Here is a 25,177-nt window from a genome sequence, read left to right as displayed (position 1 = left end):
TCTTACCGATATTTGTACCGTCTTCTCTGACTTCTTTTTTATTACTTATTTTCCATTTCTAACCATATTCATATCTCGGAGCAATATTCCATGTGTCTGATGATTGTAATATATGAAAGATTACTCATAGATGAAATTGTGATACCATGAAGATGAAAATGCATTCATCTTCATGGTACCACAATTTTCCAGCAGAGTAGCCATATTTATGCTTTAATAGTGACAAAAAAGAGGAGATTTTATGGCATTTTTTAGGCTTAGTAATTTTATTGTATCATAAGCCTTATGAATCATGCCTATTTTGGCAGATAAATTTACTCTATTCATCTGAAGCAGTTGCCTTGATCCATGTAATCTTTATGACAGAATAAAAATAGGTTTGTTTTAAAACAGCCATCAGTGTCTTTATTATTTTTTATAGAAACATTGTGATCGCTGCATCAGACTGTCATAACTATTTTTTTAGCTTCCAATTTTAGATAATTTCACTGAAATAACTTGGTGACTTCCAGATATTTTGGATTATGTTTCTGTTAAGGTTGGCTATTAGCTATGATGTTTAAGTCTGATGGAACTTGAAGGCCAAAATTTATAGAAGGTATCAGGTTGCTTAATCTCGCTTAGATAGTTGAAATGCTATAATTAGGAAAGAGAGACAGCAAAGAAAAATGTTTTGAAATAGGCAATCGCTCCTCCATCTTGAATGTTCCAGTTCATAGGAGCCTGTGGTTTGGAGTTGTGCTTTACTAACAGATTTTGTTCTATGGAAAGGTAAGGCCAGACTCCAAATCCAGGAGCGTGGAATGACTACTCCCACGCCTCCAAACATACATACATTCGTCTAAATCAGTATTTCTCAACTTTGGTGACTTTAAGATGTGTGGGCTTCAATTCCTGGAATTCCCCAGCCAGCATGCTGGCTGGGGAATTCCGGGAGTTGAAGTCCACACTTCTTAAAGTTGCCAAGGTTGAGAAACACTGCTCTAAATGTTCCATGCAGCTTGGAATGTATTGGCAGTTTTTCTCCATCGAGATTGGTGGGCATATGCCAGCTCTGGTCAACACAGATGATCAATTATGTGGCTAGCAAAAGAAACAGATTGATAGATGCGTTGCAGAAAAATGTAAGGGTGACACAAAATGGGGCTGAGCAAAGTGACAGGTAACACTGCAGTTGTCTAAGTTACTTTCTTCTTAGGCCAGGACTAAACAGAACCTGAGAATGCAGAAGCTTGACATGGATCCCAAAACTGCCCTAGTATCTTGTTTTCTTATTTCTCATTGTACTACCTTTCTGGATGGTGAAGCTAATTAAATCCCTAGATTTTTTAATAGTAACAGGTACAGTTTCTTATTTTTGCTATTCCTTTCAATATTTATTCCTCCTTTGTAACCTTGGAAATAATTCATTTCTGTTAGATGCCTTTCTTTCTTACTCTATACTCTCTTGTATTTCTTCATGATCTTAATCCAGGATTCCATAAATATGACCACTGTAGCCACGATAACAAAAATTATAATTGGCATTCACATCTGTAATGGTTATGGGAAAAGAAACCTATATAACAACATAAGACTGGCTGTAGTTGCTGTGCCTTTAATATCGCCATGTTTTTATGATCGGTTCATACTGTTTTTTGACGATCCACTGTACTTTTCCACTTGTAGAAACTTACATTATCTTACACGTGTCCTACTTGTGTAAGAGTTGGTCCCCTAGATTCCGGAGACCGTTAGGTAAATGGATACAAGTGAAAAGTGACAAACCTGCCTCCTCACCCAAGCATAGGAAGGAAGGAAGGAAGGAAGGAAGGAAGGAAGGAAGGAAGGAAGGAAGGAAGGAAGGAAGGAAGGACGGACCGACCAAAATTTTCCACTGTAATGGCCATGAATTAGTTCTAAATGGGAAATAATTTAGTTGCTGGAATTTTTGTAACACGCCCCTTTCTTCTCAGTAATCCTTGTTAAAGAGACTTCAAGAATTGTTACCTGAACTACTTTCAGGTTTAGGTAGCTGCCAAAGAGTTGGAAAATTTGCTTCCTTGAATTTGCCCTCTGCTGAATGGAGCAAATAGAAGAGAATAATCAAGTTTCCTACAGCTCCTTGGACACAAATATTGATCTCCCTTGACCCAGAGAGATTAAGTAAACCTAATGGAGAGGTTAATAATTGTGGGTCCTTGTGCTTCAATACGGAAGTGCTTGATTTTGTAGCTGTCTGATAATAACAGGACAATACGGGGGGGGGGATAATATCTTATTAGGCCTAGGAAAGAGGCATTCTATTTTCTATTATCTTGTTGAAGATGCTATTTTTTCAGAGATTTATTTACTTCTAGTGAAGCAAAAAGTGTTTATTCCGTAGCCTTGGGTAGCTTCAACATCATTAAACACAGAGGCAGAAATCCATTCAAAATTTACGTTGTGTTGGCTAATAACCTTTTCCTTTCTTTAAAAAAAACCCAAAATTGTATGGTTAATTATGCTAAAAAAAAACACCAAAACAAACACCATCCAACCAGTAGCCAGATTGCAGCTCTTTATTTCAAATTAATAATTGATAGTTTTATAATGATAGAAGTCCTGAAAGCATTCCCTCCAATCACAGTAATAAATGTTTTGAATTATGAATGTTTTGAGGGAGGGGGTTGTATATTAGTAAACATTGTGTGATTTTTCAAAGATGGTGCCTCTGATAAATTATACTTATAAGTGTGTTCAGCCAGTAAAATATCTGTTTTATTTCTTATATATCTGTTGCTGTTTTGTTACATCCTTGGAAATTATAATTGATCAGTGCATAAAGGATGGCTTATGAGGAACAGCATAAGGCTTGGACTAGATTCATTTTGGCTATCAGAAGAATGAAAGGAAAGAGTGCAGTAATGATATCAGACAAATAACATTTACATCATCCTTCAATTACGGTGCTAGCAGTGTTCTGTTGTATCATCTTAACAGCTAGCTACAGAGAGTAGAAGATATATAACATTGCTGAACAATGGAAAGCCCAAGAACCAATTAACTTACAGTAAAATCATTGGAACACTTTCCTTGTCTGGAATTTCTTTTCCAGTATAAAATAATTAAATTTATGTTATTTAAGGAGGCAAAATTATATAATCTTCATGCAATCTTGTCTCATAAGACTACAACAAAGCCAAAAAGCCTGGCCACCCCTTTATTAATTTTCATGATTATTCTAGGATTCCAAACACTTTACGGCCAGTCGCCTTTATGATCACTATTGCTTACTTTACATATTTTTGAGTAATTTTTGTTGTGAATGCTTTAGGGAAAACATGAATATTTCACAATCCACTGTCATTTCACACAAATAGTTTTCTTAGCATTATTTGAGAAATATATTATTTCTCTCCTGACTTAGATCTACTGCATAAACCAGTATTTTTCAACCTTGGCAACTTGAAGACGTGTGGACTTCAACTTCCAGAAATCCCCAGCCAGCATGAGAAACACTGGTCCAAACTTACTCTTTTGGGAACATTGTGTTTTCCTCCAGACCAAGCAGTGATTTGCTGTTGTCTCCTTGGGTGTTTTTCGATTTCCTAATCTAGCCTCCAGCCTTAATATTTCCTGAGTCTTCCATCTAAGTCATAACAAGGCCTGGCCTGCCATTGTTGCTAATATCTCTGTCCTATATTTTTAAATTATCTTGTCTGCTCTTAAACTACATAAGGATTAGTATAACAGTTTAAGCGAAAAAAGTAACAATTGGAATTGCTGACACCATCTGAAATTTTTTCAGTTAATATTAGAAGATCCAGTATTTTGGCTTAGGTTATAAAATAAAAAGACAAGGCTGTTCTTATTTGAAAGAAACTGTAATGAAGATAGTGGAGTTGTTTTCAAGTAACTATATGAAAGATGAAAGAACGCAAAGAAAATGCTACTGAGTCAAGTACCATTGTGAAATATAGTAGGTACCCTTTGAGTTGCTTTCTCAATGTGGTTAACTCCAATTATATTTCATCATTTTAGCTGTACAGAGATAATGGGAACTGAAATCCTACATCTGGAAAACTAGAGTTCTCCAGCCCTTCCTCTAAAGAAAAAAAAATGTTTCAGTAATACTCAGGTTTACAACATTTTGCAAATTAATAAATCATTTGATGAATAATTTAACTAACATGGCACCATATTCTCCTTGTCTTTGCCCCTCTATTAGAAATAGAAGCTTGTTTCTTCAGATATGGGTGAAGTGGAGCAAAGAGTGACAACAGGATCTCGGCTGGGAGGACAGGAGAATGCTGGCATCAGTACTCTGGAACATGGACAGAAATTGCCTACAACACCTACAGGAAAACTTATTTCTATCAAAATCCAGATGCTGGATGATACCCAGGAAACATTTGAAATTCTGGTAAGGTGATATCCTGAGTCTATGGTTCATTCTTGGCTGGAGGGAGAGGGTGCCCACAGACCAAGCTGCCTCTAGTTTTGCAACTTGGTATAATGTGCCAACAGCCCACGTACATGAGCAGTATTAAAAATTTAATATTTAGTATTTAAAAGATAGTTAAACTGTTATAGGTGTCCAGTATCTTGTATTTTCCTGATAGCATCACAGGCTATTTAGAAAAAAATACTTTTTAGGCTGCTGTTAATTGCATTATCTTCCACATCAGTCTCCTAACACTAATTGCAAACTGTTAGTTGCAGTATATTCTGCCATAAACTGATTAAGAACCATGAAATAACTTTAAATAATTAGCCCCATTGAGAACAAAAAAGTAGAATCGACAAAGTTATTTCACTTTAACTATTCTGCAGATACTTGTAAAAGTAATTTTGATCTTTCTTACATCTTAAATCTTAAGTATTATCTAGACAAGCAAATTGCATTCTAATATTAGCACATTACTAGTGCATCACTACTTGTTTGATTCTCTATATATTTTGAGGATTTCTTTGTAACAGATTGTGTCTGGCTTTAATTGCCTGAAATTACTGGTTTTAAAGGTTATTTGTACACTTAAATCCACCTTGCCTCTGGCAGCTCAAGGCTGCATATATAATTCTCTTCTTGCAAAACTTACGGTAGATTTGTGAGATAATTTAGCCTTAAAAGTAAGCATAAATCTTTGTGTTTGGAAAGTTGGGCTGACTTTTATTAAGATGTGTATTATCCACACGAGTCTGATTTCTGAATTGCTGAGAGGTATTCTTTTACATTCCCAGTTATAGAGAAAGATTCCTTATGGTACTTGCTGAGCCATAGAGAATTAATCAAGTAAGGATGAACAGATTTTCTATCTGTTTTAAACAAGCTGAGCTTTGGTAATAATGTTGTCATATTAAGACATTTATTGTCATTTTTAACATGTCAGTCCTATGTTCCATTATGCCATTAGATGTTAGCCTTTAATCTCAGTCTCAATTAATTAAATTTTATGCTCAACCAGCTGCATTGGTAGAGAACAAAAGCTGATGTATTGGCAAGTTGCTTGATCCATTGGCACCCAGCACTTGTAAGGGCACTCACTTCATTATGCCCTTACCTTAGTCATGCAAAAGTCATCAATTGTCATTAGTAGAAAGGCTGTCCTGCTTGTACCCTTATGGGTTCCTCATAAATACATTTTAAATTATGGTTGAACACTGGCAAAATTTCTCAGGAAAAAAACGCACTAAACTTCCACTCGGAGTACAGATTATTCCACACAGAAATGAAGTGCATATGTTGTCAAGTTTGATCTACTTGCAGATAATTATCAATTTTGTCTTCCTTTCTGCAATTCTGATAGATGAGGGTATTGTACATTTTCTTTCAAAATCATTTATTGCTCACTTCTCTTCCCTCCACTTCCAGTATGTCACTAACAACTTTTTAGATAATGTTTTTCCATTCTTGAGTAGCAGATGCTGAATGTTGATATTGTAACTAGTTGTATTGTAACTTGTATTAGTTAGATCAAAAGTATTTTCTCCTATTTCGCCTCATTTGGGTTATTCAACTGGTAATGGGATGGAAACAACCTTCAAAAAGAAAGTATAACACAGTTCTATTTTTCTGGACCACTCAATAGGTTGAATATGATTGAGGTATTATTTTGGACTAATGTACAGGTTGGGCTTAGTAAATATGATTTTTCTTGAAAGAATTATCTCAGAAAATGATGCTGGAGGAGTTCTTCTCAGCACCAAGATTAATCTTTAAATGGTTTGTGGCCACTGTAACCATATTAGTCTATGTGTTAAGGGAAGTCCTCATTAGATCATCTGTGTGTGGCTTATTTAAAATACTTATATCCCACTTTGCTATCAAAAGGCATTCAAAACAGCTAATATGAAATAAATGTTCATTTCTAAAACAAAAGGAAAATTATCATCCATCAACCAATTTGAACCATTAAAAGCAAAAGAAAAAAACCAAATTTTTCAGCTTAAATTTAAAAAGGGTCAGAGGAAAATGAACTTCAGGGAGCTATCAAATAGTAGCAGGGCAATCATCAAGAAGATCATTTCTGTATAGCTACCAACCTTGCTTTAAAAATGTTACTTGGAGTAGATACCTTTAGTTGTTCTTTATGCCCAGCTATTTCACATGGGAGCAAATAGTCCATTAAATTTTTTTGTCCCATTTATAAAATTAAATATCATAAACTCCTTAAAATCCATAATCAATTCAAGAGAAGAGACTTTTACAGAGATTGCTATATTATGGAATTGGCTGACAACTGGAATCCATCAAGCCTCTTCACTTCATATTTTTAGAAAGCCCTAAAGACCTATTCATTCTCCCTGACCTATTCGTGGAAAAAAAAATTTTTTCCCTGTTCAGAAAGAACCTCCTGCATTTTGTTGTCTTTCTGAGGAATAGTATAAAATGGAATGGTGCTGGAGAAGACTCTTAAGAGTTCCCTGGACTGCTAGGAGGTCAAACCAGTCAATCTTAAAGGAAATCAACCCTGATTGCTCATTGGAAGGATCGATAATGAAGCTCAAGCTCAGATATTTTGGCCACCTAATGCGAAGAGAGATCTCTTTGGAGAAGACCCTGATGCTGGGAAAGATTGAAGGCAAAAGGAGAAGAGGACGGCAGAGGATGAGATGGTTAGATAGCATCACTGAAGCAATGAGCATGAAACTGAGCAAACTCAGGGAGGCAGTGAAGGACAGGAAGGCCTGGCGCAATATGGTTCATGGGGTCACGAAGAGTCGGACACGACTTAACGACTAAACAACAACATAAAATGGAAAGAGTCCTTAGCTTACAACATGGACTGGCTGAGAACTAATTCTCAGAACTGGATCAGGTTTTTTATCAGACGAGAACTGAAAGTTGGAGGTGGATTCCCAGATCCTCTTCAATTAAGGAGCCTCCACTACAGTGTTCCTCTCCCTTAGTGTTGCATCCCTTCTTCTTGATTGGTATCTCTTGATGACTAATTCTTGTGCTTCTATTAAACAAGGCTAGGGAGGTAGGTGGGAGAAGAAGCCACAGATAGGATAGATTTAGAGCTGGCCACCAACATCGATGTTTTCCCCTCCCTGACTCAGGTGAGATGCCATTCTAGTACATGAATCAGGAAAACCATAGATAAGTATGTCATGGTTTGTTATGATAAACCCCTTTTAAAACTCCTATAGTGGGGATGAAAATATAATCAAGTGAAGCTTTTGTAGCACAGAGAAAGGTTCTGAGTTCAATAATTGTAGGGGAAAAGAGTCTCTCCTCATTCCCCAATTCCTAAAAGTAAGTGCCTCAGGGACAGATTACCTTCTTTAGGGATGTACACCTGTAACAAATCTGTCCTTTTAGCACCAAGTTAAGGTTCCCCACCACCAGGTGTTCAAACATGTTTTGTGCTGGTTTAATCTTTAGTAACTCTCCATAAATCTTCTTTGCTTATATAATCTCACTGTATCTACTCCTAAATTGTGTGCCAACCTGACAGTGCTGATAAAAGAAAGGTACTTTCTAAATTGATCAAAATAAACTTAGGAAGCTTAGTACATGGGTGACCATGTGAGGGGCAAGAGACATCATGTGTGTCATCTCATTTTGATATCATCTTGGTTTCTGCCAGATACTATGGTCGCTACTGACCTATGGCTCAGTAGCTCTTTTTTCATGCAGTTTTTCTCACTTCTTATCCCCTATCTGCCCTGCCAAATTTGAAACTCTATAATCTAGCAAAACTGTCAAGCAAGATTTTGTGAAGAACCCATGGAGCAATCTTTTAAGCTTTCTCTACCTGCTTTAATTGTGGTGTAAATTGACTCTCCCTCTAATTTCAGAAGTGAACAGTAGGTCAAGTTCCACTTTTGTTTATTCTATGGCTTTTTTCTCCATGCCTGAAAGTATACTATTCAAACTCTTCCAATGGGTCAAACGTTTAAATAATTATGAAGCCCTGAGAACAAGCTTGACCTATGAAATTAAGAAGAAAATCAATGACAGCTTTTTCTATTTATTACAAGTGTTGTTTTAGTATTCTCATTAGAACACATATAATACATTTTCTTTAAGAATGGATTTTTCACTAAAAGATAATTAGATTGTCTTTCTTAAAACGCGGAGGATTTCTGCCTCATCTTTTAAAATAATGAAAAAACATGAGTGTAGTATTGAGAAATTTGATTGCTTAGCTTCATTGGATACGGCAGCATTGTTTTAAATGAATTTTATAGACAGGAATGCATTTCAGAATTGATGTTTGAAAAGGCTTCAATAATTTTCCATTTTTATTTGCCTCTGATTTTCTTTTGTGATGGCTCTGGCTCCTGTTATGGGTAAATTATTGTTCCCATTCACATGGATAAGGCATGCTTAGTAAAGTCATAAATTAAGGTGTAAAAACATATCCACAGGATATATCCTGCACGTTGGATGGTAGCTAAGTAAACTAACAGACAAATAGGTTTTGAGTGTCAGAATTGTACTAAAACAGTATCAGTATTATAGTACAAATAGCAAATGTTAGGTTGAAACTTGTGCCAGTTTGCTTCTTAATGCCAAATAGAATAACATGCATAAAATTATGTGAGAAAATAACAGCTGCTTTTTAAAATTTTCTTATCTGTTCCCTTCTTCATAAGGCCGTGTATCTTACTCATTTAAGTGGTTTTCTCCCATTAATTCTGTTGTTTGGTTTTCTTTTTTCTTGATCCACATATTTCTCATGAAGTTTGTAAAATGGGTTGGGTTACATGAATAACAGATGTTATTTCTATTATTTGAATAATTATCACTGGAATTACTTTTTTCTTCTTGATATATATTTTTATCTGCATTATGCTAGCTGTTTTTTACATCTAGATAGGTTATTTTCCCTTTTACAGTCTTCTTAAGTTCCTCATAGTATTTAGAAATGGCTGCAGTGTTGATATAAAACTCGGTTAGATTCTTAGATGCTATCATACTTTTGGATACTAAGCTTGCTCAGGGCTAAATAATCAGGTCACATTCTTGCAAATCAGCAAGACATTTATATATGCTTGGATATTATTTTATTCTCATATCCTTGGCTTCGTCTTCTGTAAGCCATTCAGAGTGCTGTACACAAATACCTTTTACAACCCAGTATTGTATATTATGTTACATTATATGAAAATCCTTGGATTTGGTTTAAGAGCCCTAATGCACTCGGTACAATTGACATTTTTTAGCATTGCTGTACATGGCTTTCCAGGCTAGGAATACAGTGTTGATTTCCCTGTAAAGTAGATTTTTATGACAGATGGCAGAGTTGTCCATCAATCTAATATCTCAATTTACTGAATATGTCTACCATAATATCAGTCAGTATCATAAACTGGAACTATAGTTAGGCTTACACAATGCGCTATAATACACCAGATTAATAAAATACAGTTACTGCGGTAGACCTCATTTAGTGACCGCAATTGGGATTGGCAAGTTGATAGTTAAGCAAAATGGTCGCTAAGTGAAAATCATGTAATTGTGACTGTGCTTACGATTTTACTTCAGTTTTCTTTTGCTTCTTGCTACTTCCTTCAGCTGAACTGGGATTCTTTCTCTTTCTCTTTGAGGACATCTTACTATGGGGTAAATAAGCAAGTGAAAATAAGAGCAGAGAGATGCTACAACAGTCATAAATGTGAGGACTGGTTGCTAAGTTGTTTTTTAGCACTATCATAACTTCAAATTATCACTAAATGAGGCAGTCGCTAAGCAAGGACTACCTGTACAAATTTGTGAAGGGGGGTTCTCTATGTTTATACAGTGTATATCCTATATGGTTTTTTTAGGTTTTAGTACTGCTCCTGGTGGTCAGTAGAACCAGTGGCATTTAACAATCAGTACTTCTAAGTTTTAAAATCTCAACTCCTTATTTACTATATGTTATGACAAGGTGCAAAATAAATACAAATTATTTGATGTGCTAGTTGTTTCAGATCATTCCAGGAAATTCCTTTCTGTCCCAAAGACCAAAGCAGGTTTTGGAAAGTTGGCAAAGTATATTTGTTTCCTCTACAAAATACATTTTAGAAATATGCTGAACTGTGGGAAGGAAGTATCTAAAAAAAGTATTGATAGATCAGACAGATAGTTGCTGTTACTCTTTTGGGGTGCTAAACTAGTGCCTATTTTCCCAAACAATTATCCATATAAAGAGGAACTCTGGGTTGAGTGGGCCCTGGGATCGATGGTGTAACATAAATGTAAAAACGTCCTGGTGATGTCATTGTGTGTAGTTGTTCCTTTGATGATGCTGAGAATAATGAGAAACTATCAGTTCCTTGACAGCAGCCTCTGTAGTAAGATATATTTGGATGAATGTCAGATATAAGCAACTCAGTATTCACTTCTGTACCAGAGCAGACAGAATGATGTCCTTTAAGGGATGGGGAAGGCAGAAGGATTAAGAGTAGTTCATCAATTTATTTATTTCAGTGACTGAAGCTATTTTTGGATTCTCTTAAGTAGAAAATGAGTGAGAAGGGAATGAAATTCTGGTTGAGAATGCAGTAAGAATATATGAAAGCATAATTTGATAAGTTGAGGCTGGGTCTGGTGTACTACTTAATGTGTCATTTAGGCTTGGAAGCTAAGCAGGGTTGGCCCGAATTATGGGAAGTTGGAAAATACCCTAGTAGAGGGCAGTGGTAACCTACTTTAATATTTTTGACAATGAAACTACATGGACATGAAATCAGTTCAAAGGAGACATAGTACAGCTAGATAGCAGCACCTAGCCAATCTTGGCCAATCTAGAAAGCTTAAGCAGGGTTGGCCCTGGTTAGTATTTGGATGGGAGAAGTCCAGGACTGTGGGCTTGACAATTTGAAAAAGCATTCCTGAAGGAGGCACTGGTCAGTCACCTCTGCATCACCTTAAGAAAATTGCATGGATGTCACCATGTAAATCACTAGGAGTAATGCTAAACGTGAAGGTGACTTGATTTTATTCTAGGACCAGGAAGATAAAGGTTCAGATTCTCACTCAGCTATATCTCTGGGTAGTTTCTGCCACAGCATACTCAACATCAGATGACTCTGGGGAGAATAATATGGGAGGGACAGCATAGCACACACTTCCTCCAGCTCTTGGAAGGAAAAATGAGATGTAATTTACATGAAATATAAATCATACATCTTTCCTCATTTCTTCGTCTTCCTTTCTCACTCTGCCTCAAAGAAGCTGTGATGTTCCATAAACAGTTTATTTCTTCCCTCTAGCTTCACAAGAGGTTTGACGATAAGAATTACTACTGGCCTGTGGCCACGATAATAAAAACTTGGATTTGGCAATAATTATTAGGCATAATAATTAAATGGAAGTTCCATGTCTGGAGGTGGTCCGTTCTGATTATCTGTTGCTGACAGGAAACAGCCTCTGGCTACTGTTTAATGGAAGCAAAAAGTGGAACTAGTTTGGCCTTAGCCAGATATATCCAGCAATGGAATTCATGAAGTTGTGACAACTTGTGTTATATATGGCCAAACACTGAATAATCCAGCATGGAATTATGGAATCCAGCACTCGCCAGTTATGGGTGCTTGTTCTGAATATCTTGGTTTTTGTGCCTTTAAGTCAGTGTCAACTCCTGGCGACTGCCTGGACTGGTTCCTGCAATTTTCTTGGCAAGATTTTCAGAAATGGTTTGCCATTGCCTCCTTCCTCAGGCTAAGAGAGAGAGACTGGCCTAAGATCACTCACCTGGCTTTGTACTTAGGGCAGGACTAAAACTCAGAATGTCTTGGTTTCTAATCCAGTGCTTTTAGCCACTACACCAAACTGTCCATCTTGTAACAGAGAAAATATATAACACAGCAAACTGTAGCATGGCTTAATTTATCCTGTTTAATCCTCTATTAAAATTCAGTGCCAGTTTTGACATGGCTTTGATGCCAAGGGATCATGCCTGTGTGCTTCAAAGAGTGCTGCCCTTTTTGTCCCTTCCCTCCGATGAAAATCTAAAATAATTTTTAATGTATGCTTTGTGAGGATTTTGCAGGCTGATCAGAGATTTCCTTCCTTTCCTGGCCTGTGAGTATGTGAATAAAATAACTTCTGTTCTGATGTCAGATATTTCTGTCTTTCTCAAGGCTTCCTTTCTGAACTGTCACCAAGTCTAGCTGGGAACTGGAGAAAGATTTTCTTTCAAAAACAAGACAGTGACATTTGAAAGATAGTTCAGACTCTTTCATTTGCAGTCTTTTTGCACGTTGTTTACATTAAAGCTTTACTTCTTTAAGTCTGTAGAGAACCTGGTGTTTTGTTTCTGTATTGTTCAGATAAATGCCTTGTTAAAATTTAGCTTTAATGGATCCCATCTGGTGGTTTTTTATTTTTTATATTTTACTTTATATATTAAGAAATAAGACATAGGCTGCTCTCCCAGTGTTTGCTTTTGGGGATGTGCTACTCTATAATACCATCCTGGCAGACTAGGTAGTTTTTCAGTTTTGGTTTGAGTGTTTCTTTTTTGCTCTAACTAGGCTTGTCAATGCATCAGATTGCAGTCTATTGTAGACTGTTCCATTTGATGACAAAAAACATTAAATACAGGCCTGTCTTCTTCCTCAGAGGCATTCCGTAATTGAGAAATGTAAAGAAAAAAAATGATATCTCTCATTACCCAGTCAATTTTTTTTCCCTAAAGTATGAAGGACAGACTTCATAAATGGAGGTGCAGCTTGGAAGCCCTCCTTTCAGGGCCACTCATTCTGTTATCTGGTAATAAGGCTATCATCTTACTTAAGGAACTGTTGTATCTTCTTTTAAAACTTCACAATCTATATTGCAACAGCATGTTGGTCCTTCCATGTGATAGCTTTTTCATGTTGCAAACTGGGAGAAAAACCTTTTCACTAATCTAACTCTGGAGTAGCAGTACTGTCCCTCATCTTTGGCCTTCTCGGGAAGAATGATAAATATTAGATAATTTAGAAGTTTACCACTTCCCCTGCATTGTGGAAAAGAGTTTTAATGTCAGGAATGGGTAACCTCTTCATGTCTGGGAACTGCAGTTAAACATTTTGGTAGGAGAGCTGTAGTGGTTGAGATACGGTAGGTAGGATTATCTTTCACATGGGATTGTGTAGGGATTTTTCTTCTAGAGTTTACTGTTAAAATGTTAAGCTTATTTTAGGGCTCACCTTACAGTTTTTGTGTGTTCCCAGCGTTAAAATAATAGAACCTATGTCACTGTAGAGAGTAAGGAAGATGACCTTGATGGAGAGAAGCAGGAACCATTGCCTTGGAAAAAGGGGCCAAAAACATTTTAAAAGTCCAGAACGAAATACCATTCAGAGGCAGCTCAGGCAGATCCCTCCCTAATGCACTGAACCATAGAAGAAGGAGGAGGAGGCACAGCACAATCAGACTTGCAATATTCTGTTATAGCCAATCTCAATAAAAGTAGTTTTAGCCTTCCTGTGGGGTTGATTTTCTGGTCTGGTCTACCTCGTGGGGATGACAGTCCCTAGGTTTTAGCAATTATGGCTGGAGAGATCTCTGGAGTTCTAGGTTGCCCATTCCTGATCTATAGTAATTAAGAAAAGATTCCTGCCTTTTATCACTGGGTGGTTTTTTCTGTGTGTTATCACATATACAATCAAGGATATTCTCGTAGTAACAGCTCCAGACATATAACATGGGATGAATCCAAATTGGGGAATGGAAGACACACAAAAATGGGGATCTACTTGCACAATAGCATAATAGGAAAACTAACAGTATATATGCCTTCCTCAGTTGTAGTCCAGATAGTATTATGTGAAAAAATTGCAATATGTTAGACAGATAAAAGCTAAGTTTGTTTGTATTCAGTCTTTTTTTATTTTTTTTAATATAATTTTATTAAAGCTTTTAAAGAAGAAGATAAAAACTAACTCAAACTAATATAAAGTAAGAAAGAAGAAGAAAAAAGAAAGAAATCAAAGAAAAAGCAAAAAGTTCAAGGAAAGGAAAAAAGTTAAGAAAAAACAGAAAAGAAAGAAACATATAAAGAAGTGGCTTCCAATATTCTTCGCCTTAGTTATAAGTACAAATATATTTTTACTTCTTTCTATAACAGTACATCATATTACTCTTCTTGCTATAATCTATCCTGTCTAACCATTAAAACCATAAATCACAGTTCATTTTTTCATTCTTGTGGAAAAAGTCCATAAGAGGCTTTCAGTCACCAATAAATGTAGATAATGTCATTTCTCTAATCAAAGAAGTCAGTTTATCCATTTCAGCAAAATGTATCAACTTCACCAACCATTCTTCCATAGTGGGTAGTGTCGAATCTTTCCATCTCTTTGCACATAGTAATCTCGCCGAGGTAATCGTATAGTGAAATAAACTTCCATGGCTTTTTTCTGTTTGTCCATTAATCCTTTTTAACTGTTGCAGTCATCTTTTTGCCAAATTCTTCAAACATTTTCTGCAATGAATATAATGAAATACTCTTATCTGTAATTTGTTCTAATGAACCCCTGCATTCTTGCCCCAATTTGGCTGCTTTCCTTGTGGTTGCCGTGGTGTGAAAGTGAAAGTATGTCCATTACTATGGTAAAAGGAAAAAGCAAGCTTCTTTTTTTTTCTGTCTTGCTTCTTTCTCTCTTCAATACTTTAGTCTTACTGGCATTCCATAGTCATAGTCATACAGTCTGGCTCATGTTACTCTTATCTTCTTGTTTCATAAAATCCACCAATTATTAATGTCCTTATAAATAAACAAACAGCATTCCCACAAAGGCCCGGTCTGTTAATCTAATTAATTTTACTATTTTGAAAGGCACTTTTGTCAGAAAAATTATTTCTTCTATTTTTTAAAAATCACTGTCCTCTTTGTCTGTTTGAAACTTTCTTATATCACAACCTTATTAAGCTTTTCGCTTTTAAATTAAAATCCTTTAAAATAGCATTTTTTCCCCTCTCTTCTTAATTTCAAAAAGAAGGTACCCACTGAGGTTTTTTTTTATCTTCACTGCCATTAGGAATATCTCTCTTAGGTTGTAAAGCAATTACATCATAAAGTGATTAAGAAGGTGAGGCTTTTGCCAGTCCAAAGCCCATAAAGGTTACACAGCAATTTAGGGCATGCTGTAAATCCTCCGCTTGGCTCAACCTACAATTGACCACAAGAAACTAAATTCCTGCAGTTTTCCCATGAGGAGCAGCTCTTCCAGAGCACAAATGGTTGATCCCCCATTTTCTCATTGCTCCAGAGAAATTTCTGTCAGCCAGAACCACCTCCTGGCTGGAAATTCCACTGCTGAGCTGTGCCGTCCCTCGCAGAGACATCTAACCAGCCATAATACATCACCTGAAAGCCAGTCTTTTATTTATTTACACACACACACACACACAATCACTTTGTGATTATAAAAATTAGATGATGGATGTTCCACCTTACAAATCCTGAAGATTACTTTTTCTTAAATCACTGAATTATTTAAATGTTAAATGAGCTCTGTTGTATAACTGAAAAGGTGGGCTGAACTACGTATTTCATAGCTCTATTTCTGTCTCTGTTTGCTCTAGTGTATATATGCAAGACTGATAATTGGAGAAGGAAGTTTAATTCTTTTCCCCTGGCATCTCCTCTTCCTCATGGCAATTAAACAGGAAAAAATGGTGGAGCCTCTCCTGGCCCATTTCTTTCTCCTTTTCAATGCTACATGGGGAAAATATTTATTAATTTATGTGGAACTGCCCCTCTCTGCTTGGTTGTCCTTCTCTGGCTCTACAGTGTCATCTTTCTTCAGAATAAAATCAAAATAGAAAATTCCACTGCACACATTTGATCTAATAGCTGATCTGGTCCTTAGTGCTTAGAGTTCCAGTCCATCTGCAGAAAATTCTCAGTACAGACTACCACAGTCTCTGTGGGCTCTTTGGTCGTTAGATTGATGGGGACCATTTTAAACACACAGCATTCAGTATGCTGATGGAAGTAGGTCCGATGTTTATCGTTCATTCTTTTCAGATGAATTTTCCCTCAAAACTTTCTCTGGCTGTCCATTCCCCTTTCTAGTTTCGTGGTCATGCAGTGTTTGGCGGCTTGAGAATTAAATTTCAAGCAGAAAACGTGCTGCCAGAATTGCGTGTACTTCAGCTGCAGCTGAGCCCTTTGTGGAAGCTCATGAAGCCAAGTCTCGGAGGACTGAAGGCAGCCAGTTGGCTGCAACAAGAGGAGATGCTTACTTTCCCCCTTGACCTGAAAGGAGGGACTGGTATTAAGCCAAGCAAACGTTCCCTTGAGAAAAGAATGAGCAGACTCCGACTGCATTCCTGGGAGCTTCAAATAGTCAAGTTAAGGGAACAAAAAACAGGGCCAGGATCTCTCTACAGAAATCCTGTCCACATTCTCTTTTCAGTTTTATGCAAATAGGCTGTGTATGCCCTTCATTTGTATAACTGATGTTAATACAAGATTGAGATTTTATCCATCTTTCAGTTGTTATCTAGACAAGAGGAAATGGTGAAGGGGATGATAAAAAGACTGGATGGAGGTGCCATAGGAGTGTAAAGGCAAGGACAAAAGGTCTAACATCGAAAAGATGTGCATTCGGGTCTTGTGTGAGTAGCTCAAATTATCTATTATCTTGTTGTCTAAGCAAGCTTGTGACATTTCCCACATAATCTTTTTTCCCCTTTGGGTGTCACTTGAGGATTATTGCATGTAAATGCAGGTGTTCATTTACATCTTTCCTGCCCTAAACAAACAAGTTATTTTTAACCAGTTTGGGTTTGAACTAAGCAAAGTTAATATTTACTTGAGTAGGGATGACCAAGAGCTGTCAAAATTATTTTCCTTTGTTAAAGGAAAAACTGTATTTTCTATCAATAGAAGAGTATATATGTAGCTCAGGGTTGAACTGTGGAGTCCTTGGGGTTCTCTGAGCTTGGCTGTTTTCTTGCAAATGTTTTGTTACCTGGCTAGGTAACATCTTCAGTGCCAGAATGGAGTGAGGTTTGCTCTCTGTTTATATACTGTATTTTCTTATTTGTGTTGTTATTTTATGAGTGTACTAGTACAATTAAACAAGCAAACTGAATCCACTTTGTTAAACATTGCTGCATAAACTTCAATTAGAATTTAGGTACAAGATTGACAGGATCACGCTAACAAAAGAAACACAGGATTTTTTATAACATGAAAGAAGCCACTAGCAATCTGTAGTATTGTAAAAGTGCTGGACCTTTGGTGGACTTACATACAGATTTACCAAGCAGCATGTTAGCCAATTTAAGACTGCCAACTTAAAAAAGCAGGTTCTTGCTATGCCAGTTCTGTTTGTCTAATGAACAAATTTCTCCAACTGCTTCGAAATTTGAACTGCCTGGGACTGTTTGGGTTGAAAGGACAGTGAAACATAATGCTTTCCTCCAGTCTAGCCCAAATTTGTTTATTTATTTATTTATATTTATTTATTGAATTTGTCACTCCCCAGCTTGTTAAACGACTCTGGGTGGTTTACAAAACAATTGAAATCAATTAAAATTACAATATTAAATAAAATTCCATTGACTTCATGGATATGTCTATGGAGAGTCACCCAAGGCACAGAATTTGTAGACTTATTATTAGTCTGAAAATACGTGGGTGAGAAAAAGTAGTATTTATATGATTTTGATATGATTTTAATTTCAGTCATCAGTTTAAACCCTCATTCTGCGGTGGAATAAAAAATAAAAATTAATAAGGAAACTTGGCAACTATTTTAAAATCATGAATTCATTCTAGATGAAGAAGAATGCAATATTTTTTGTCAGCTGAGTTCAGTTTGTTATATTAGAATGTGCCCATCTTTTCATGCGGTGATATGTCAGTATTTAACCAGCATGAGAATTGCAAAGTTTTTGTGGAGGGTGGGAGGGCACAAACCACCCATTTTGCTGAAATTCAGTGGCAAATTGTTGCATATTAATTGTGCAATTTTCTGCCAAATTCTGGCAGGAAAACAAGTAAGATGTGCTAAAAACTTTCATTAGTTTTACAGTACTATATCCTTGGACAAATTGCCCTGATTTCATGATCATCTTGTTCCTAGCCTTCCCCCCACCCGCCCCCCATTAACATTTTAGTTCCTTCAACATTATTTGCTTCCTGGAACCCTAGCAAGAAAAGGATTTATGATCTCACTTTTAAAAGGAAGTGCTGAAGGAATTCAAGCAATGAAAACACTTCCCTTGAGCATTTTGCTCACCTTCCTTTCCCCCCGCTTTAAATGTTTTCATATTCTCGGTTGAAAAAAAGAAGTCAGAGTAGGATGCCAGTTTTGTGATTTTCAGTGAGAGAATGCAGCAAGAAGTGACAGTGCCAGGTAAGTTTCAAGGACCTCTAGGATTTTTCAAGAAAAATAGATTTCTTAGCTTCTTTTTACATTAACAGATTTTGAGCTTCAAGAAGGGAACTTAAAACCAATAAAACCATAGACTCCTTGTTCCTGGCCTGCATTTTTAGAATTAAGAGCAGCATTTTTAAAAAAATTAAATGTGAAAGTCATGATAGGTATTATGTCTGATGTTTAGTGAGAACCTAGATTATGTCCAAAGATGAAACCTATCAAATCTGGCCCATTTTATTTGACTCAAAAGCCCTCTCCTTCCTCAAATTGGTATTTTATTTTTGAAACTTTTACAGCTTACTTTATTTAGCAGGAAGATTAAAACATTACTGCTGTTTTGTTTTGGGAGGATCCTCTCCCCTTTCCCACAGAGTAATGAAATATTTAGTGAGAAAACAAAACCAATGACTTCACACAGGCTATTAAAAGAGATTAGCACATCCTGTTAGATTTCACATGTGGAAATTAGCATCTTTTGTGGTAAAAGAGGACCCAGAATGGCAGTCTTTTTTGAGTTTCTGCAGGTGGTAAAAATAACCCTGCTTCATAGCTTATTCCTTCAGTCAAGCTGGAGACAAAATATGGCAAAGATTGCATCAAGTTATAGTAAATGCAAAGAACCAAATGATTAATTCCTCAACTTCTCAGACCAGTGAGCAAGGATGATCTGGACCATTGCTTGTAACATGTGTTTGTTGGCAGTTTGTGTTGTTTAAAGAAGCTCATACTTGGTCTCTTCTTGAGGTGTGAAGTATTCAGATCTGCAACAGTGCTTCAGATCCTGCATGGGCACTGCACTGCATGTTTTTCTGGGCTCAAATTGCAGTGTCACAGGCTCAGGAAAATGCATGTTTGAGTTGAGAAGACAGCAGGAGGATTATGACATTTGCTTGTATTTTGTTGCCACCTCCATACTGACCCTGAACACAAATGTATACCGATAGTGGCATGCAGTTTGTCATGCACAAAATTGTTTATTCAGGTGCAAAACTTTGCATCCCCAAAGGGAGTATACAAGGACTGAAAGGCTCTCCTCCATGTCCTAATATGCTTGCCAGCAGAGTCTGTGCTTACACAAATAAATCTTCAGAGTCTCTTTTCCTGTAAACACTGCAGCTCAAGGGTGCCCCCCAAAAGCCTTGGTGCATTCCCTCCAGTTGTAAAAGTTGCTGTCCAGTTGTAATGTTCAGTATGACAAATAGGGAGTATTCCTATTAGCAATATCTAATTAATTACATGTTAACTTTAAATTCAAAATTAATAATACATTCATAGGTTTAAAAACTCTATTTGCATCACTGTCATATCAGAGGGAGATGGGAGATATACATCCATATTGCTTCCACTTTGCTGAGGCAGACCCACTTGATATAGTATTTAATTATTTTACTTACTTTAAGTTCATTAACCAATGTTTAGGAATCCTATCGTAGAAGAACCTGATTGAAACACCAGTCATGTTAGATGCCTGTCTTATTTCAAGAAAGTTTACATCATTGATTAGCTTTGAGCTCTGATATGTATACCCTGATGCCCTCTAGTTGTTTTATACACAGTTCCTACAATCCGTCGCTATTGGCTAAGATTAATGGAAATTTAATCATAGCATCTGGAAGGCATCTGGTTATGTGTCTCATCTAAAACTACAGACTGCTGCCAATGGTTGCTTCTGTTCTTAATGCAAAAACAGGACTACTGCAATTGAGAAATCAGTTATTCTTTTAAGACTTATCGTCTTAATTTAACTAAAATGTTTTTATGTCATTGTCTTATAAAGAGATTAAAATGTAATTAGACTAATTAATCCTTTGAAACAGTACTCAAAAGCATGGTATGGTTCAAGATCCAAAGTTATAATGAATATTTAGGGAGTACTTTAATCAAAGTGAAGCACTGTTTGCAACACCAGTTAAATTCAGTGTGTTAGATGTAAGAGCCACCATGTTAAGCTTATGTTAAAGAGTGCTTCCCTATTAATGGACTGTGACTTTAACATACAGTTTCTTCACACACAGTGTTTTGGTGCATTCATGACATAAAACCATAATGTGAACTTTGTCTAATGTATGGATCCATCGATTATGGCCTAGCTATATATGTGTTAGGACTCTATGGCTTACTCATTCAACAATGAAATCTTCCCTTAGTGTTATCTTGAATTCAGCTTTGTTTTGATTCTCAGAGCCATAATGTGGTTTGTCTGGGTTTGGCTTGGTACCCTGGGTAAATTCAGCTATTGTGTGTATACCATAGTTTATGATTTAATGCTTGTTTTTTTAGCAACCAGTACTTGAATTTGATTTGAGAGCATATTGATCTTAATTATGTTGCACTAGCAGCCATATTATCATGAAGAAAGCAGGCTGGTTATTATTGTGTTGTGTTTTATTTCTGAGCCAACTGGTGAGATGATTTGTTCCACAACTAGCCATGCAGACTAAAATTTTGTTGGATGTCATGATGCAGAAACACAAAGTGATAAGAGAGTTGATTGAAATAGGTTTTAAAAGCAAGCTGCTTTTTGTTTTTAAAGAGTATTTCAGTTTCAGAATGGACTGCAGGATGAGCCTTTGACCATGAGCCGAAATGTCAAGGTGAAAATGAAAGGGCCAAAAAGGACAATTAAGTGTATTATTTGTTGTTTTAAGGGAAGGAACTGTAAAGTGTGGTAAAATACTTGGTATTGTAGTGGCATCAGGAAACAGTTCTTCACTCCAGTTTGCTGTGTGGCATTGTCTTATAATCAAATCTGAGTCAGTTCTTTCATCTCACACTTGTGTGAACCATGATTGGCTGGTATTGTATGCCTCTACTTTCTTTGTTATTTAAATATGTGGCATCAAAGCTGCAGATGAGGGAAATAAGTATTTGTAAATAGGCATTAACCTGAAAACAACAAAGATAATTTCTTTCAACCATTCCACTCTATCCGCTTACATTTTTGTGAATAAAACTTCATGCGCACATTTTAAATAGTTTAGTCTCTGTTCAACATCTGGAAATGAATGCCGCTGGTGTTTTCACAGACTGGCTTATTGAAAAAGAGCCAATACCTATTAGAGAAATATATTTTAAAAGTACTTGGTTTGTATAGAAAATTAAAGGGAATGGAATGGAATGGAATGGAATGGAATGGAATGGAATGGAATGGAATAGAATAGAATAGAATAGAATAGAATAGAATAGAATAGAATAGAATAGAATAGAATAGAATAGAATAGAATAGAATAGAATAGAATACTTTATTGGGCAAGTATGTAAACATACAAGGAATTTGACTTCAGTGCAAAGGATATTTTGGAAATGGTAGGGTTGTCACATGACTCACATCCCATAGTGACATTTGCTGTCATCTAGTGGTTGTATGGATTTGTGCAACCTAAATATGGTAACCCAAGAACATGAGATGTATTTTTCTAACACTCTGCTCCAGTCCAATGGCTTTTTGTGCACATCAAGTACCACATGAGCTTCTGTACCACATCTTTGGGTGTTCTGATGCAGTGTTTCTCAACCTCAGCAACTTTAAGATGTGTGGGCTTCAACTCTCAGAATTCCCCAGCCAGCATCCACACATCTTAAAGTTGTTGAGGCTGAGAAACACTGTTCTAATGGGCAGATTGCGTACATGAAAGCATGAAACTTTTAGTGGACTGGGCTCTGAAGTAGCAACTGAAGCACTCCTCAGGAAGTTGGTACACTGAGTTCCGTTATTAATCCATCTAGAACACAGTTGTCTATTCTGGCAGTAGTTCTCCATGGTCAGTACCATGGTCTTTCTTAACCCTTTTTTCCGAAAACTTTTTAACTGTACATGCCATCTGTATAAAATGTTTACTGCCAAGTTGTTTCTTTTTCTGTGGAAACCCAGACAAGCTCCTGTTTTTTAAGCCTTGATTAAATTGTGCTAATAAACCCAGCATTGTTGAGTTTAAGAATTCTTTAAATAATTTATTAATAAATTAATAATATATAAAATAAATTTATTAAAACAATGTATTAATAAAATAACTTAATAATTTAAATTAATTATTTAACAACTCTTTATTGAAGAATCTCAAAGTATCCAGAGAAATTTCTGAGTAAACAAGCAAAAATTTTCAGTTAAAACATAAAATGATAGACAGATTGATTTAATTAATATACTCCAGGATTTCTAGTTTTAGGGATGGATTTGTATATTTACTATACTCTAGATTCAGTGGAGTTGATTTGCTTCTTCCAGCTATTGAAAACCCTGCTAGAGAAATTCATAAAAATAATTAAATATCCCTGAGCAGTTCTGAGATAAAACATGCTAATTGCAAATCAGTTCAATAGTGAAATACCAACTTCATTCATTAAGAATCTGCTAATTGGCAATTAAGTAACTGAACAAAGATTTTTAAATCAAAAGTTAAAGCTCTTAGTATGTCATTTCTAGAGGGAAATAATGAATAAGTGGCGTACATAATGAATAAGCAAAGAGTTATATTTTGTTATTCAGCAAAGCTTGAACAGGCCTGTATGCTTTGTTAATCCTTCAAAGACAGAAACTTGGAAAGCCATATGCCATTAGTACATTATGTGTTCCTCCTCTCTTTCCCTGGCTTTGTCTCATGGCTCTTGATTTGCAGTAGGCCAGAATGCCCTTTTATACCTCAGTTGAGGAATTCTGATTTAGTGTCTACTAACAAACCATGTAGAGAACAACTGGAGAAGGGCAAATAAGGAACATGGGGTCACTGTGATAGTGGCTTCATATACCCTGAATATCTGGTGAGCATAGTAATATAGTCTGCTTTAGATTACAACTGTTATGTGGTACTAAACTTATTCCTACGGCGTTGTTATTAGGTACCTGTTCTGCCTGGTCAATATGTAACTGTTACTGTTTTTGCTTAAGAAATTTACCAGCTGCTTTTTCAGTCAAAGTTGTCAGAGATGTTAAGGAGCCAGAGCAATAAAATAATTTAAACCAGAATAAAGTCTAAATAAATCATGACATAGCAGAAACAAATTCAGTACTAGTATATTTACTTGATTTCTCTCATCCCAAACATTTACATTACTGTTATGTTCTTGCCCATCACGACAATGGAGCATTGGCATTTGGTCAAGGTCAGTTCATATTTATGCACAAAGCCATGTTTTGGCTAGAGAATCCTGTTGTCATTGAGATAAGAGTTATGTTTTCTACTCAGGTGCAGAGCACATAGTGGATGAAATGGGGAAAAAATGGGGGATTCTGGCCTTGTTATACGTTGGCCAATAAACAAATAAGCTCTTGATGGGGCCATTACAATTGCTTATTTTCAAAAAATAAGTAATAAATTTTACTAGGTCACTACAAATCTCACATCTTCCTTTGTGTATTGAAACCACAAGTCATTTGAATTTATCCCACATAATTAAGACAAAGAGCTTAAGCCCATCCACTCATATAAGCATTGACTAATGCAAATGTGCATTTCCATAGTGTACACACAACGTTATGTTTTACAGGAATATTGAAGGAACATTAAACTGTGGCAGAAATTGAGTTTTGGAGTGAATGTTGCTGGAAAGTGCAATTTTTGAATATAGTCTCCCTGTAACATCTTACTGTCAAGTTCTGCACGCTGCATTTTAAGAATAATTTAGAAAAGTTGGTACAGGTACAGGAGAGAGCAATAAGGATACTCGGGGGACTGGAAACGGTCTTATGAGAAGGGTCTGAAGCAATTCAGTATGTTCTACCCTTGAGAAAAGATGATTGAAAGGCGATAAGGTAGTGCTTTCCAAGTACCCGGAGAAGCATTACACAGAGGAAGGCGAGATCAGTCTCTCTTGATCCAAAGTGCAGGAGATGCTGTGCTACTCTTATGCTACAGGAAAATTCTGTGATCGCTGTATAATATTTCTTAAGGGTAAGAAAAATTTGACAGTGGTACCGAATATCCAGGGAAATGTAAGCTCTCCTTCATTGTGCTGAAAAGGTTGACTGGCAACCACTAGTTGTGGATGCTTTAAGTGGGATTCCTGCCCTAAACAGAAAATTGGTCTCAACAGCTTCAGTGGTGGCTTCTAACTCTGATTGTAGGACTCTTAATGTTAACATAATAAATGTTGTCTGAGGAATTTATTGAAGAAAGCTTGCAAATTCAAAATGTGGTTGTGGGTCTCTGGAGGAAGTATCAATGGATATTCAATATCCTTCATTCGTAGTCTAATAAGTTGCAACAAACCAATTGTTTATAGAATTAAAGGAGAAAGGGAAGAAAAAAGAAAGGAGAAAAAAAGCATTTTTGCAAAAACTGTTTACATTTCGGGCCAGCAGCTACCCTTTTTCACTCTCCTTTTTCTTTTTTGTAACCATTTTGGTCTGAATTAAGCAATTAGTTTAGCACTGCCTATATGTTGGTTTATTAAGTCT

The 25,177-nt window shown here is 36.3% G+C and overlaps 1 protein-coding gene across 5 annotated transcripts in view; it reads left to right on the top strand.

Annotated features, from left to right (window-relative positions):
* Positions 1–25,177, top strand: part of FARP1 (FERM, ARH/RhoGEF and pleckstrin domain protein 1) — a 152,245-nt gene that overhangs the window by 14,565 nt on the left and 112,503 nt on the right. For all 5 annotated transcript variants that reach the window (XR_015795393.1, XM_088136503.1, XM_088136500.1 and 2 more), the window contains exon 2: positions 4,190–4,384. Coding sequence is in view for 4 of the 5 variants with exons in the window: in XM_088136503.1 (XP_087992629.1) it covers positions 4,214–4,384 (171 nt within the window). In the remaining variant the exon portion in view is untranslated. The remainder of the gene's footprint in view (positions 1–4,189; positions 4,385–25,177) is intronic.

Source organism: Python bivittatus, unplaced genomic scaffold (genome assembly GCF_059951505.1).
Source record: "Python bivittatus isolate LINGU-HERP-01145 unplaced genomic scaffold, Pbiv_v1 ctg000060_np1212, whole genome shotgun sequence".
NCBI lineage: Eukaryota > Metazoa > Chordata > Lepidosauria > Squamata > Pythonidae > Python > Python bivittatus.
The sequence above is the reverse complement of the archived record's forward strand: the minus strand, read 5'-3'. Positions and strand labels throughout refer to the sequence as shown.